This window comes from Ailuropoda melanoleuca, chromosome 12 (genome assembly GCF_002007445.2).
Source record: "Ailuropoda melanoleuca isolate Jingjing chromosome 12, ASM200744v2, whole genome shotgun sequence".
Taxonomy (NCBI): domain Eukaryota; kingdom Metazoa; phylum Chordata; class Mammalia; order Carnivora; family Ursidae; genus Ailuropoda; species Ailuropoda melanoleuca.
In genome coordinates this window covers 74,240,564-74,256,237 of record NC_048229.1, presented here as the reverse complement: position 1 = coordinate 74,256,237, position 15,674 = coordinate 74,240,564, and the positions used below count along the sequence as shown (strand labels likewise).

The 15,674-nt window shown below is 48.6% G+C and overlaps 1 protein-coding gene across 1 annotated transcript in view; it reads left to right on the top strand.

The window, feature by feature from the left end:
- The window catches only part of CDYL2 (chromodomain Y like 2), a 324,144-nt gene extending 308,694 nt beyond the window's left edge, over nucleotides 1–15,450 (top strand). The window contains exons 7-9 of the mRNA XM_034639042.1: nucleotides 1,855–2,065; nucleotides 6,592–6,735; nucleotides 9,378–15,450. Coding sequence (XP_034494933.1) covers nucleotides 1,855–2,065; nucleotides 6,592–6,735; nucleotides 9,378–9,536 — 514 coding nt within the window. The 3' untranslated portion in view covers nucleotides 9,537–15,450. The remainder of the gene's footprint in view (nucleotides 1–1,854; nucleotides 2,066–6,591; nucleotides 6,736–9,377) is intronic.
- The last annotated feature ends 224 nt before the right edge of the window (nucleotides 15,451–15,674 follow it).

Sequence of the window (15,674 nt, the reverse complement as noted above, 5' to 3'; positions counted from 1 at the left end):
GTATCAGCATGATGCCCACATGTTTTGGTAAGGATTGCAGGGGAGTGGTAGCAGCTGAGAAGGGATAAATCAGATGGACGTTTGTATTCGTCAAGTATTAGCTGCTGCAACGAATGAACCCCAAATACATGTAATGACTCAGTTGGGATAGAAATTTACTTCTTATATTTGGGAACCTAAAATGGATGCTACTGATCAGCCCATGGCTGTCCTCCAAGTGTGACTCAAGAACGCAGACTCCTTCCGTCCTGTGGCTCAGCACAGGCCCTCCAAGACAGCCGTGCCCATCAAGATGAAAGGGTTTGCAGGCTGCACGGTGGGAGGGTTCCACACTCAGGCCTGGAAGTGGGCATAGTTTTCCTCTCACATTCCATCGGCCAGTGTTTGGTTACTTGGCCACAGCCAACGGTGAGGTGAGGCAGGCGGGGAAATGTGCTCCAGCAGCAGACTCAGGAAGAGGAGGGAAGGGAAAGCGGGTCTGGCGAGCGACGAGCGCATCCCGGATGCACATCTGCAGTCTTCACTCCTTCCGGAAGACTCTTTATCTATCCGGCAGTTACTCACTCAGGGTGAACTCCAGTAGGTATGGGCACCATGCCATGCATGAGGCAGACTGTGGGTTTCTGCAAGGAGCTGAAGAGAAAGGAAAATCCAAAAGCAAGTAGGCAAGCAAATAATTAGGATAATTGCAAATTGTGATACTGGTGTTTTCTGAGAACTCTCAGAAGGCCCGGGCAGGCCATGCACTGTGAGTAGGCTTGAGGGAGACAAGAAATGAGCCTTGGGGGTGTAAGCGGAAGCAGACCGAGGTCACGGTCAGGAGTATGGATTTTATTCTTGTGAGTTCTTGGTAGTTTCCAGTCTTCCACCTGAGAATAACGAAGGATGCAGGTTTTACTAGATGTCTTGGATCTTTCCTCCATGTCCAGATGAGTATTAACATTTATGAATCTTACAGAGCAGCAATGGAAGAGGCAAAGAGTATTCTAGGGCAAAGAAAATAGAGTTGGCTCTGCTTAATATGTACAGATCCATGTTGGAACTTTGCTCGATGAGGAAGGGGAGGGGAATAAAATGTATACTAATCCCAGAGCCATGATCCCAGATGCCTCATGCCTCCAGGGAGCTCAGTGTCCTTCCCCAGTTTTGGTTGAAGCCACCACAATATGTGGATCCTTGTCAGCATTCTAGAACCACCCTTGATGAATCTGGCATCCCTGCGGGTGATTCAGAATCAAACAATCCTAGGATTCAAAGAAAGGTTAAACATCACCTGTGCCCACCATCTGAAGCTTGAATTCCCTCTATAACATCACCCGAAGTGGTCATCCAGCCAAAATCGGAATACATCCAATAATGAGGAGTTCATACCTCCCAACGCCAGCCATTCCACCTTCGGCCAGTGCTGTTAGAACATTTCTCTCCTTGCGTTCAAATATGCCTCCTTGTAACGCCCTCGTTTTTGTTCTCTTTCTGGTTCTGAACCTTGATGTTCAGGTTGTCTTCCTTAGAATGGTTACAATTTGTCAATATCCAGGGAATGGTAACTGGTTCAGGGCTGGGACCATGGCCATGACCCAGGACCATCTGGGCAAAGTGGAACATGTGGTCACCCCATGAATTTCTTTCTGAAAATGTGCCACCGACCACTGAATGTGCTGTGCTTGTGACTGCAGCTCAGTGGCTCGGTGTTCAGGAGAATGAGGCGCTTGCCTGGCACCTACCTCCCTCTGACGACCGGAGGGTGCTTCACAGCACCAGGGAAGCTTATTTCAGCCTCTGCAGGTTAAAGGGTGTCGAACAGGTCTTGGCAGCCTGCCCACCTGTTAAAGAGGGTCTTCTCTTTTCTCCCAGGGACTTTGTGAAGGCCTTCATCCAGTTTAAGAAGCCTATTGTGGTCGCGATCAATGGGCCTGCCCTGGGCCTGGGTGCCTCCATCCTGCCCCTCTGCGACATCGTGTGGGCCAGCGAGAAAGCCTGGTTTCAGACCCCCTATGCCACCATCCGCCTCACGCCCGCGGGCTGCTCCTCATACACCTTCCCCCAGATCCTGGGCGTCGCACTGGTAAGCCCCCACGCTCCTCGGGCAGGATCCCTCTCTGGGATAAGCTGCTCTGGGTCCCAACAAGACCCCTTCTCTGTCCTGGATTTAGGGTATGGAACCCAGGGGTGCACCCACTCTGTAGAATATGCTGAGTGTCTCTGCCTCGTCTGCCTCCCTAGAGGAGCAGGAATGAGCTCAGGCTCATCTTGGAGCCTTCAGCCACTGGTGCCTGATGCCAGCGGCAGGTGTGGCCCAGGGTCGAGAGGACGATGGGGACATTCGCTTATCAAACATGTACTTTGTTCACCTAACTAAGTTAATTCAGTTAGTTCACTTAATTAAACACTTAACTAGTTAAAGCACATTGTAGTTTAAGCTAACTAAACTAAGTTCATTTCACTTACCTACGCACTTTGCTTACATTATCTCATTTATTCTTCACGACAACCTGATAAGAGCATGTATTAGAGTGGGCTGTGTGCTGTAACAATCAATCCTGCAATCCTAGGGTCCAGACCGCAAAAATTTCTTTCTCATTCTTGCCACAGTAAAATGTAGAGGAAGTAGCTGTCCACACTGACTGGGGGCCCAGGCGCTTCATTCTAGTAGACCTACCTTTGCTTCTGGCCAGTGGACATGCAGAGAGAGCCTGGAGGTTTTCATGGGCCAGGCCTACAAGGGGCATCTTCACCTCTCCTCACATTTCACTGGCCAGGATTCAGTGGTGTAGCCACACCCACCTGCAAGGGAGGCTGGGAAATGTAGTCTTGCCACGTGTCCCAAAAGCAGGAAGGGATTTGGTAATCACAGACAGTGCCCCCTGGAGAACCTGCGTTATGGTCTCCATCACACAGATGGCAAGCTAAACTGGAGAAGTTAAGGATCTTGCCGTGTCACATGTCGGTAAGCCGTCGGTGTGTGAGCAAGTGATGGAGTACTTGGGGGTCACAGTCAGATTCTGCACAAGCAGAGGCAGGTGTGGTCANGTGTCGGTAAGCCGTCAGTGGTGTGTGAGCAAGTGATGGAGTACTTGGGGGTCACAGTCAGATTCTGCACAAGCAGAGGCAGGTGTGGTCAGGGGCCACTTAGAAAGCACACCAGTGCTTGAGAGCCGTTAACTCAGGACATCCTCCTACAGCCCAGTAAGGTAGGACAGTTGTTATCCCCACCTGACAGATTGGAGACTGAGGCTCAGAGAGGGTGAGTTTTCCAGGGTCACACAGTGGGAGTGGCAGTCTTGGGATCAGATCACAGATTATCAGGTTTCAGAGTCTGTGCTCTTAACCAGTAGGTCATAAAATAGGACCCACACCCAAGGAATGAGTCTGCAATTGGGGGCTCTCTGAAAGACAGTATTGTCTGAAATCAATTTGCATCCCTTTGTAACAGCTTGTCCCTCTGAGAAGGGGAGTAAGCAGATCTCGTGCCTCTTCCAGACCAGTTCTAGAAAGTCCCAGCACCCACATGTGTGGATGTAGGCGCTCTAATATTGAAAGAAGAAACCTGCCACATTGCATTGCAAGGGACACCTGTGACCTCCTGCATTGAACCCAGTGGGCCCGTGGTCAGCTCTAACATTGTTTGCTCGCTCTGCTGTGGCAGATGCTGCTGGAAACTCTTTCCACCACCCTCGTCATTCCGGACTTCTCCATGGCCCTCTAATAATTTATCTTCTGGTTTGAGTTTGAGCTCTCTGGCAAAGCTCAGTGTTTTAATGACCCAGCCCTTCTTGTCCTGTTTCCTGTTTGGTCTCTGGCCTTGATGTTCACATCCCCCAACTCCAAAAGGTAACTCCCAGGTGACTCTGAAGGCCTGTGGGCTCAGCACACTCACCACCTGCTTTCCTGACACAGTAGACTGAGTTCAGTACCTCTTCCACCCTTAGGATTCCTGAGATTCTCCCTCACCACACCCCGGGCTGAGGTCCGTGGGTGAAGCCCTCAGGTGCCAGCCGCACCCGGGATGAGTGGGTCCTCACTAAAGTGTTGCTGGTACTGAGATTCTGCACGGGATGACGCTCTCTGCTGTCTCTTTGTGATTCCCATTCTGAAAAATATGTCTCCTGTGATGCGTTACACACTAAAACCAAATGGGCACTTTGATGACCAAGGACTGAGTGGGTTGGCCCAGCAAGAGTCTCTAAGCTTGCACTGATCACCTCCTATGTGCCAGCCACTTTACTGGTCACTTTCCACGGGATGGCCTCATTCACTCTTCTGAGCACCTGCAAAAGTAGGTCCTATTGCTCTCCATTTTACAGATAAACTGAGGCATGGAGAGTTGAGGTGAAATTCTGGCAGGTGTTGCTCCTTCTTTGAGCCCACAAACCTAAGTGAGCTTCCAGTAGGCCCCAGGCATTGCCTTACCTGCCTAGAAGTACAAGGATGAGTAACATGGAGGCTCCATCCTTGATAATCCCGTCTGTGGGTGCTGACACGTGGCTGGCATGGCGTTTCCCTGCTCTTTTGTTATCTCATTGGATCCTCACAGGTGCTAACTGGTACCCACTTTAGAGATGAATAAACAGACTCAGAGAAGTAAAGGGATTTGCATAGGGTCCCAGAGCAAAGCAGAAGGCAGAACGAGGGTGTCTGATCCTGAAGTCTGTGTTTTCTTCTGCCCTGATCCTATAAACCTTGGCCTTCCCACCTGGGGAGGGGGAAACTATGCCAGTGGCCCTACTGCTGGACTGTGAGAATGTTCAGGGGTGAGTCTGGAAGGATGAGAACCTGCATTCTACCCCTTCTTTGTGGGCTTGTCACTCTTTGATGGTGGCATGAAACAGGAAGAGAAAATACAAGATCAGTGGAGACCACCAGCAGCCCCACACCCACCGGCACCTCCTCGTCTATGCAGCAGGGCCAGCAGGTGGGATCAGTGAGGCCATTCAGATTCAGGGACTTGTGGCTGGGTCTGCTTGAGGCCGCTCACGGTCTCTCACCAGTGGCAGAAGAATGAGGCAGGCAGGGAGCCCAGGAAGCAAACACTTTCCCTTTTGATCTTGGCCACCATGCTCTGCCCAAAGTCAGTGCCACTCCCATTCCTCCCTGTCCTTTGTGGTTGCAAAAGTGTGAACATTGTACTGTCTTATCTCTTTCTGTCTCTCTTTTTTTTCGATCATTTCTGAAACTCCAAGAATGTTGCTGACTGAGACATGCTCTTCCCGACTGTGTCCTGTTGGGCTCCTTCTCTAGCGTTCCTTCCTTTCATTTCTCCTTCCCGAGACAGAGGTGTTTCTAAATAAGTATAATGACAGAGATTTGTCTTCAAACCTCTAACCAAGTGCATGCTGTAGGCTCATTACCAGCCTGATAAATTTCTCTACTCTGGCATGAAAGATTGGCCCTTGGGTCATCATGACCCATCAGTAACAACCAGAACAAAGGGGAAAACACGCGCAGAGATCCAGCAGCCAAGAGAGCCTGGCATTTCCACATCGATCCAAGAACGGCTCAGCACATAGGGGCAGGCAGATGGATGGCAGGTCAGGGAAGGGATTGTCTGCTGCCTGAAGGTGGTGGGGATTTATCCTGAAGGAGATAGGGACCCCATCACATGGTGGTGACCATTACACCCTAATTATCAGCGGGAGAGTCACTTGGTAAGTTTTAGTGGTGAAACACTGCGCTGTCTGTGCCTAGGACCTTATCCATCAGGTGCCTCCCAGGACGTGTATGACAGCTTTGAAGTGCAAAGCAAAAGGAAATTCTTTGGGGAGTAGGGTGTGGAGGGAACCACAGAAGGTGGGGAGGGAGGTGGTCAGGTGGGGAGGATGCTTTTCGCCCTTCACAACTGGGCAGAGGTATGTACAGCCCTGGGCCAGCAGGAGACATGCACCTCTCTGCATTGGTACGATGGGATTATGTAGGACTTCCTGGCTGCCAGTGATGGAGACACTTTTAACTGGCTTAAAGCGGGAAGAAAAGAATGCAGTGGCTGCCATAACTTGCATATGCAGAAGTGGAGCCTTCTGTGGAGGTGCTGGGATCCTGGAATCCCAGCTCAGTCAGGCCTCTTGTTCTCCATCCCTCCTTTCTTTATGGACCCATCTCTCCAAAGACTGGGGACACAGCAGTGGGTGGCCATGGGCTCCTTGACTTTCTCATGCAACTGAGAGGGAGAGAGAGTCTCTCCCATTGCCTCTGGCCGGGAAACCTTTCGGAGAGATTTATTACGCGGGGCACCCACCTATTCCTCCGTGGACCAGTCATCATGGCTCGGGTGTCGACACTGGGCTGTACCCAGCCCCAGGTGCGTGCTCACTCCTGTGGGTCTGCTGCCAGATGTGGGGAGGGGTGTCGGGCAGACGAACCCACAGTCAGTACGTGGCTTCCTTTGGGAATTTCAGGAAAGCTGTGGACTCTCTGGTCAGAAAGATGCACACAGATGCAGATGTTTGCACGTCGTTCCCAAAGCCTGTCTGACCCCCCGGCTGAGAGCCGTGCCGTAGAGAACCAGGACAGTGGTACCCGTCAAGCCCAGGCCTCGCTAATAGACATGGGAGGCACCCTGGGCTCTCAGCCTTCCCCTGCTTTTGCTTTTTTCAGGCCAACGAGATGCTGTTCTGTGGGCGGAAGCTCACCGCCCAGGAGGCGTGCAGCAGGGGACTTGTGTCCCAAGTCTTCTGGCCAACCACATTCAGCCAGGAGGTCATGCTGCGGGTCAAGGAGATGGCCTCCTGCAGTGCCGTGGTGAGTTCCTGTGTCTTTGTGTGCTTGTCCCTGTAACAGACCCATTTTACAGATGAGGGTGATGAGGCTGAGAGGGACTAACTGACTTGCCAGAGGTCATGCAGGGTGTGTATGTGTGTAAAACCATAAATGCCTTCTCTTGGGGTCGAGAGCTTGCATCTGGGAACAGACAGTCAGCATTCTTAGGGATTCTCCGTCATGCGCAGTCTAAAAACCTCACAGAAGAGATTTATACCCTGGGGTAGAGCACGTTGCCTTAAAAGAAAGTCCTAGACACACACGGAAGCACAAAACATCTGTAGTTTTCAAAGAATATGAGAAACAAAGGCACATAAGGATGAAGGGTGTTAAACCGTCCTGGAGATGAGAGAAGCCAGTACACGCCGTCCTCATGTCTCATTTCTTCTACCCACCGAGTGCGTGGCACACTTAAACGTCGCCGTTTGACTCTGAAGACACAATGAAAAATAGACAAATAAATAACACCTCTGCAGAGGAGCCGGATTTTAATTAAGTGTTGATTTTATCTCATAAAAGTCACTCTGAGCACAGTTTGGAAATATCCTGTGGAAAGGTGGAGCAAAGGCTGCTCCTGGAGACACAGGGCCAGTCCAGGAAATGAGAAAGGCGATTTGGGAGAATACGGTCGGGGTGGGGGTGGGCCTCGGAGTGCTTCAGAGTCAGGGAGGTGCTGGGTTAGATTTATGGGGTCAGACACCACCCCCAGCTGCCATGCCTCTCCCCATTTGCCTCATCAGTCTTGATTGGGCACCTACTGTGTGTAAACTCTGCTCCCTGGAAGCCTGACAGTGCCAGTGATGGTGATGGACAGGTGACGGTCCTGCATCGTTGGTGAACATGTATTATGGGCCATGCACTCTGCTAATCTCTGATGCGGATTGGATTGTCTTTTAATCTTCCTGATAACTGCTGTGACCCACTCATCCCACTTTGCTTGGGGCTCTCCTGGTTTTAGCACTGGAAATCCCATGTCTCAGGAATCCCCATGGTCCTGGGCAAACAGGGATGGTTGATGAGCCTAGGATCAGCCGCACGGAGAAGCACGTAGAATTCTAAGCAGAGGAAGCGGTGTGAGTGAGGGCACACGAGTGCGAAAACCCCTGTGGAGTTCAGGCAGCGGCTCATGGTGGTGGAAGGAGGTTCAGGGGGTATGTGAGGGCCGTTAAAGTTGAAAAGGAAGGTAGGAGAAAGACCGCAAAGCTCCATCGTGGAATCTGGTCTTTGGGCAGTAGAGGTACGCAGGTGGGCGAACTGTTGAAGAAATGCTACAAGGAAATCTCTCCTGTCAACGGTTGTGAATTCAGGAGCTTTGGGGTGAGTTGCTCGAGAAAGGACTGCTCTGCGACCTGGGAGACGGTGTTCTTCAGGGGAACTCTTGTGAGGCGGGAGGCAGCCTTGGTCTGCGGCCCATTCTCACTCCCCGTAGCCTCCAGCCCAGGCTGAGTAGGAAGATCCCAGCTTCGTTCCAGCCCGCTTGGGCAAGGGAGCCCTTGTCCTGCTTTTTCTGTTTGAAAGCACTGTGGGAGAGTGTGCAGCAAAGCCTTGATGTCTGCAGAGAAGGGTGGAGGCCGTGGAAGGATGAAGGACGCTCGGGCGCCTCAGTCCCCCGCAGTCCCTGCGCCAGAGCGAGGCAGCAGCACGGCCCACCCTGGTCAGCCGGCATCTGCAGGCCGCGTGCGCCCCGCAGCTCAGGCACCTTGACTCTACAGAGCTCAGGTCCTGCATCGTAATGTGGAGATAAAGATACTACCTCTTTATGGAGTTATCGTGAGGACGGAATGGAAGAAAGCAGGGAAAACACTTCTCATACATACTTCTGATAGCATTGCCATTGTTACTGTGATCGGTTAGGATTGCTATTACTCATGACTGTGATGATTTTTACTATTACTACCATTATTGCTACCATACTCCCGATATCGCTGCTATTGTCGCTGTGTTACTACCATGATACTCTAGTATCATCACCACCGCTAGCATCCTCACCGACATTGCTAACATCCCCACTGTTACCGCTACTCTAATACTGTAGCATTATTACTGTTGTCATCCCTGTTACTACACATCACTACAATTATGGCAATTACTACTACTCATTACTACAATGATTGCTAGTATTCTTGCTGCTGCTCTTACTCCTAAAGCTAAACAAGAGACGCTCCCGGGTGGGGTGAGTCCTCTGGATACTCCGACAGCCATCTGTTCGTTATCCTCCTCTGTGATGCCATCCTTAAGTTAGGCATCATTGTCACCGTTGCACAGATAATCAGAGTGAAGCACGGGAGGTGAAAGTGGGTATTTCCCAAACTTTCTCATGACACCTATAGAAAATGATACTGAGCTTATGTCACCCTTGGGTCCAGGACAGAGCTCTTGCGGTCGGGGGTAACACAGGCCCCACTGCGCCATTCCAGGGACTGAGGGCTCATCGCCTTGGCATGCCTGGAGCCCATTCCTGGCATTGCTGGGACACGGGCCTGGGAAGTTCTGGACGGCAGGCAGCAGGGAGTCTCCTCTGGCTTTGGACATCGGAAGGTTAACTGGTGACTCCTAGGCCGAGTACGTTCCTCTGGAGCACAGTCCCTGGTGCCGGCTAATGAGGCTTATGCATTTCCCTTCAGGTGTTGGAAGAGTCAAAATGCCTCGTTCGGAGCTTCCTGAAGTCTGTGCTTGAAGATGTGAACGAGAAAGAATGCCTCATGCTCAAGCAGCTCTGGAGCTCCTCCAAGGGCCTGGATTCCCTGTTCAGCTACCTGCAGGACAAAATTTACGAAGTCTGAAGAGCCCCAGCCTGCCTGCCCCAGCGCACGAGGGCACCTGACTTCCAGCTTTGCCCTGTGCTTCAGAAACCCGGGCACGGCGTGCGTCGGCTAAGGAGTTTGTCAGGGTGGCTCTCTTGTGTCCATTTCCTCCTGTCCTTTGGTTGATCTGCATTGGTTTGATTTTGTATAACAGATGGGAAACGCAGCATACTCGGCTTCCTCCCCCTCCCCCTCCCCGCCCCTCCACTGGCCAGAGAGCTATCGAGGGCTATATCTTCCCAGGCCTCTGCCAGATACTGTTGTCCTCTCCCCACTCGCTGAAATGCACCATCCCGGTCCAGGAAGGGGAAGACCAGTTTTCCCCATCCTTCTGACTCAGGCTGTGTCTACACAGTGCCTCTGCTTTGGAGACTTGGCTATGGCTCTCTCCGGTTAAGTGCAGATCCGGTGACAGGGGATGATCAGTCTTAGGGAATTTCCAGACCGCTGAGCAAAATGGTTGTGTAGAGCCAGCCTCAGTCTTCTCTCTGATGCAAATCTGTGTGACTTTTAGGGCTTGGTCTTAAAACCCAATTGAGTGATTTGCAAACCGATATTGTATGTTTAGGAATGTTTTGTTAAATATATATTTTTAAAACAATGTAAGTGGAAATTCTGATAATTTATGTGTATTATATGTAAAGCTAGTTTTACAAAAACATGAACTACTAGGAAATTTTTTTCTTTAATCAAACTTATTTAATTTATTTATTTTTGTTTATATATTATGATATCTGTCATTGACACAGATATTATTTTCATACTGCCCTGGACCAAATCCCATACAAGGTTCATGCCGTTCGGTGCATTCTAGCAATGAACCACGCAGAAATAAAATTCGGAGAGATGTAAATGGAAGGATCCCCATGGATAAAAGGAATAGCTCTGCACCAGATCCTCTTTATGTAAAATGGTTTTCAGCTGTAATAATTGAATCTCTATTCTTAGGAGAAATTATGGGAGAGTTTTCTCTTCACTCTGCTGCTTTGAAGGAGATGAAGGGGCCTCCAGCCTGAATGGTACTGAGGCATACCCCGTCCCTAATTCGTGACGTCAGGAAGAGCTAATGGGCCCTGCCTAGAGATTGCATATTATCTAGAGTGAGCCTTTTGTCTTTGGGGCAAACGACTGAACTTGGATTTCAGAGTCCACTTCTTCCGTGTGGACCGTGTTGTCTGGGTTTGGCCTTCCAGGGGAGGTGGGGGAAGAGCTCCCACTCTGTTGAGCCGTCAGTAGGTCTGAATCATTTTGTGTTTAGAAGCGCAGATGATCTGTCTTTTTTCTAGTTGTTTACTTACATCAGGGAGAAATAACCAGGGATGAAGTCTCCTGTCCCAGGGCCCCTGGGCTGCATGGGGACCCCAGCATCTGAATTTAGACCGTCATCCCTAAGTCCGTGGATCAGCTACAGAGAAGGGGTGGGGGTTGGTTTGGGTTTGGGTTGATGAAGAGAAAGGTAGACCTCAAGTCTGGAGCAGAGAAATGACAGGCACATGTTCTGCACAAGGCTTAACCCTTCTGTGGGTCAGTTAGATTCTCAGAGTGGTGGGATTTGTCCTTGTCCGTCACAACCCCTGAGTATTCTCAGAGGCCTCCTTGCCTCCCTCATCTTCTCTTTCCCTCTGCGGTCACCATCCTGTCTTGGCCCTTGTTGGAGGCAGTGAGTGGAGCAGGGAGCGCTCGCTGGGCATGGTGTGGGGAGGGGAGCCCTGCTGAGAACAGGGAGGCTGTTGCCTCAGGTTTCTGTCTGCCTTGTGTTTTAGAGCGGGATGAGTGTCTACACTAAGGCTAGAAACATGGTCCTGTAGACAGTGAGTGTGAAGTTCATCTGGATGTGGACCCAAAGGTGGCCTTGGTTCTCTCTATTGAAAGGCCGTCTCCTCAGGACCCTTCCCCACTGGAAGGATCTCTGACGATAGGGTAGGAACGTGGAACCGTTAGTAGGGTGGAACTCCTGCTGTGCGTTTGTAGGTTCTGGGTATAACAGAAGGTGTTTTGAAAGATGGTCTGTGTCTTGGTTGTTTCTATACAGTTGATTCAAGGAGGATGTTCCACAGATTGGGCAAAAGTAGGTGAAATGTGCTGGCTGCAGGGTGGATTGCATCGCTGAATTCTCGACTTTATGGATGGTTGTTTTGATAATATGGAAATGAAATCCTGGTCACTTTTAGCAACCTGACGTGGGTTGGAAAATGCCAGACCTGTGCATGTGTCCAGGTTTACCCTAAGAACTTTCTCTAGACAGGGGGCTCAGGCTTTCACTTTTTATCTTTGGTTACAGAGCCTTCTCTCCCCCCATAGGATCCCTTCTCCCCTCTCTTTACCCTGCTTTGCCTCCACCCCCACCCTATGTCTGTCCCTTCCCAGAGCCCGGGCAGGTCTGTGAGGAGCTGCCTGGTCTTGGCTTAGGGTTGGGAGAACCGCTGTGGGTGGCAAGTGAGGGTACTTCTTCAGTTGAGGAGCCTTGTAGGGAACCCACCCTTTGCTATCCTGCGGGCCACGCAGTAGACTTCCCCTCCCCTCTCTGCTCCAGCCCCGGGTGATTAGTACCCAGCCTTCTGTGATGGGGCCACTGCAGTTAGCAGTCCCGTTCCAAGAGGACTCTGCAAACGTTGCCAACGTGGAAACCACATATGGACGCTGATGTACCCACATGTCCCTTCCTGCTTTTAAATAATGTCTGTGGGCAAAAACCATCAAGAATTACCCTCTAAGAACAGAACCGGATAGCTCTGAGAAGGTAGTAGAGAATTGATTTAAAATGTTATACTTGTTCGGTATAGATTAAACTAGGAAATGTTCTCTCTGAAGCATGATAATATGTTTCTTCCATATGAAGTTTGGTATAAGGATGGAAAAATAATGATCAAAATGGACTCTGATCAATGCAACTGTAGCTCCAAATATCCACATTTAAAAAAAGCCTTGACTGAATGCTGAATTGCATTTCCCATTAATTGTTGGTTTAAAAGATTTTGTAAACTTTTTTTTAATTTGAAATTGAGTCACATTCATGCAATTTTCCAATCTAGTTTCTGTGGAAATTTTTTTAAGAGAAACAAATAGAAACATCTTCAAATCTTCCTAAGTGAATATTTAAAATGCAGAATTGCTTCTCTTCTGTGTTTCTGTATTCAGACACTTAGATCTGTTGTACATATTAGTTTAGACACTCTCACTAATATACACAGTATTTAAGACTCTAAATGAGATTTCTTAAGTATTTTATTTTATTCTCTGTAAATGGTTTTGTATAATCTTTAAAAATCTACACTTTGCCTTTGTAGATATTTAAGGGAAACCATTTGGGGGTTGTCTTGCATGTATATTTTTGTTGTAGATAAGTGTTGCTCAGTTATTTCTGCAAATTTTGGTTGAAATGCTTACAGACTTTAATACAGTATATATTTTCAGAATATAAACTTTTATATTTCTGTGATAAGTTAGGATATGCGTTTTAGGCAATCTTTTCCATTAATATCACTTGTTCTTTCAAAAAATAGCATACTGGTTTGGTGCCAATGGTTTTCTTTTATTTTTTTCATTAGAATCTACTGCTCTTATATTGTTGGGGAGCAGGTTACTTTCCTTTTTCTCAGAGTAATTGAGTTTGAAGTATAATTTGAAAACGTATTGAATTTGTGGATAAGCCTTACCGTTAGGATCAGTAAATTTTCCAACCTTTGCAAGTACATATGTAGTTTAGGACCTCCCCATAAAGTCTCACTGTGTGGCAGTTGATGGAGTCTGTGAACAGAGCCTTAAGCTTGTTGCAAAAAAAAAAAAAAGAAAGAAAAAAAAAAGAAAAAAAAGGGTAATACGGGTTGTTGTTTCTTCCAAGCAACGTAAGCCATGTTGACGGACTCAACGTAGTCTGTAAGTCATGGCTAACGTGAAGAGTTTGGTTGAGCTGATGGCGGCAGGAACCAGATAGGCAGCTTGGTAGTTGTCTTCGGCCATATGGATGGACCAAGGACAGGTTTTCCGGAGCCCCCTTTGTACTATTCACATGGTTTAGACATGGTCACAGAGAGGGCTGCTAGTTCATCATTTGTTCTGAACAAATGGCATTTCCTGCTCCTGACCTTGGCAGTTGACCCCAGATCCCTCGTGGGTGACCTGGAACCGTCCAGCCTGGCTGAGGTCAGCACTCCTTGAGAGGTGTTAACAAAGTTTACATGTGAGTCTTACTGTGTAGACAATCTGAAGTCAATTTCAGTTATGTCATCAGCATTCCCACGTGTCCTGAGTGTCTTTTCCATGAACTATGTGTGTGAAGCCATACTCAAACCTGAGTTTAGCAGGGCAAAGGCAAACTAGATGAAGAACATCACATCAGCTGAGTCCGTCCACCCAGGGCTGTGTTAGTGGAGTCTAAGTCATAGAGCTCATTGGTGGTCCATCCACTGTGTCTGGGATCTAATAAAACCATCTAGAGTTTGGACTTAAATTTTTTAAAAAATTATGATTCCTTTCAGTTGGCCACACTTCCCTAGCCACCAACTGATTCTCCTTACTAAGGCATTAAAGATGACTGGAGACCAGGGCTCTCATATGGCTAAACCTCAAGTTATTGAGTGCATCTCTAGTAAGCGTTCATAAAGTCTGTCATCAGGGTGGAGATTTCCTTCCCGTGTTTGCAGTGTGTGCGGCAGTCCGAAGAACGGATGTCGGATCTGAAGCCTCAGCTAGTGTCTCTCCAGGTTGACCATGCCTCATTGGCCCAGCACCTGACCTGATGCTGGAGCTCACTCATTCAGGGGACTCCGGGAAGTTTGGAGGGTGTAGAATGTTCCATCTGGTATTAAATTTGTCCCTGTGCCATTAGTCCCGGCTAGAAGTCATTTGCTGATGTCCACGTTGACAGGATTGTGAAAATATTGCCTTTTCATAAAACCAAGGACCAAAGAATTCCATTAATCCAACAAAGCACGTGTTTCATAGATCGTGGGCACATCCAGACAGAGGTGTGCATGCTTTCTGGCACAGAGAAGCAGCTCACTTCCACCAGCCTGGCTGGCTACGCAGAGGGATTTATTATCACCTTGAGAAGGCTCTGAAAGAGGAGTTTCTCAGATTGAAACTCACTGTCTCAGGTGGGTGTTTCTGCTCTGCAGTCCCAGCCTTTATCCATATCATAAAAGGTGGAGGTCTGGCATTCTTCCAGATGATCTGACCAGTGTAGACTGCTCCATCTGAGTAGGAACCTCCAGTGTGAGTTTTTAAAAATGTGTCTACACTGAGCAGCATCCTGCCATTGCTAAATTTCCACCTCCTTTTGTTCTTCATTGACCCATTCCAATTCCTGTTTGGCATGAGAAGGATTTCCCTCCATTCTCACACCAAGGGATGCTCCATTTTTTCATTCATGATGAACTGGTTGAGAAATGATGGATGCTGAAGAAGTGGTATTCTAGCGGTAAGGCTTATTACCAGACTTCTGATAATGAAGCAGGCTACCAAAAACTTACCCAGCCCACCCTAGGAGTGTGTGCATTTGATCGTGGGTGTCGCACACACACCAAAATCCAAGGAGACCTTTGAAAATTAGGCTACTTGTTTTATTTTGCCAGGTTATCATGGGAGAGTCTTTAACTAGTCCTGAATATTTGTAAGTATGAGTACTTCATAGAATCATAAAAGCAGGTACAACTGACCCTTTCTCACTGCGTTGTAAATATTTCCCGAGACTGGGTGCAGTCCTGAGGGATAATAATCTTCTGACTTATCAAATGCTGACTGTCTAGAGCAAATTGTACACTCTCTTTGTGAATGGTCCTGTAACGTGTATGAACACATTTCTGGGTGCCTTAGAAGTTGTATTTTTCATGTGTGCTAATATGCAGTATTTATACATTGTGAGAAGCTGCTTTGAATAAAAAGGTTGAAACTTCGTCTGTGTTTGCTTGTGTGTGTGAAACTCACAAACCTGTGGTTTCTGAACAGAGACGCTTCTGGGCCCCCAGAGGGCTTGAAACACCTGATGCGTCTAGGTGGTGTCTGGGTTCCTGACTTGAGGCTTCAGTGATTCAGGCTGGTAACCACTGGGCAGCAACAGCATGACCCCAGAGGACCATAGATTTGGGAGGGCCCAGGGATTATTTTTCAGAGGGGTTG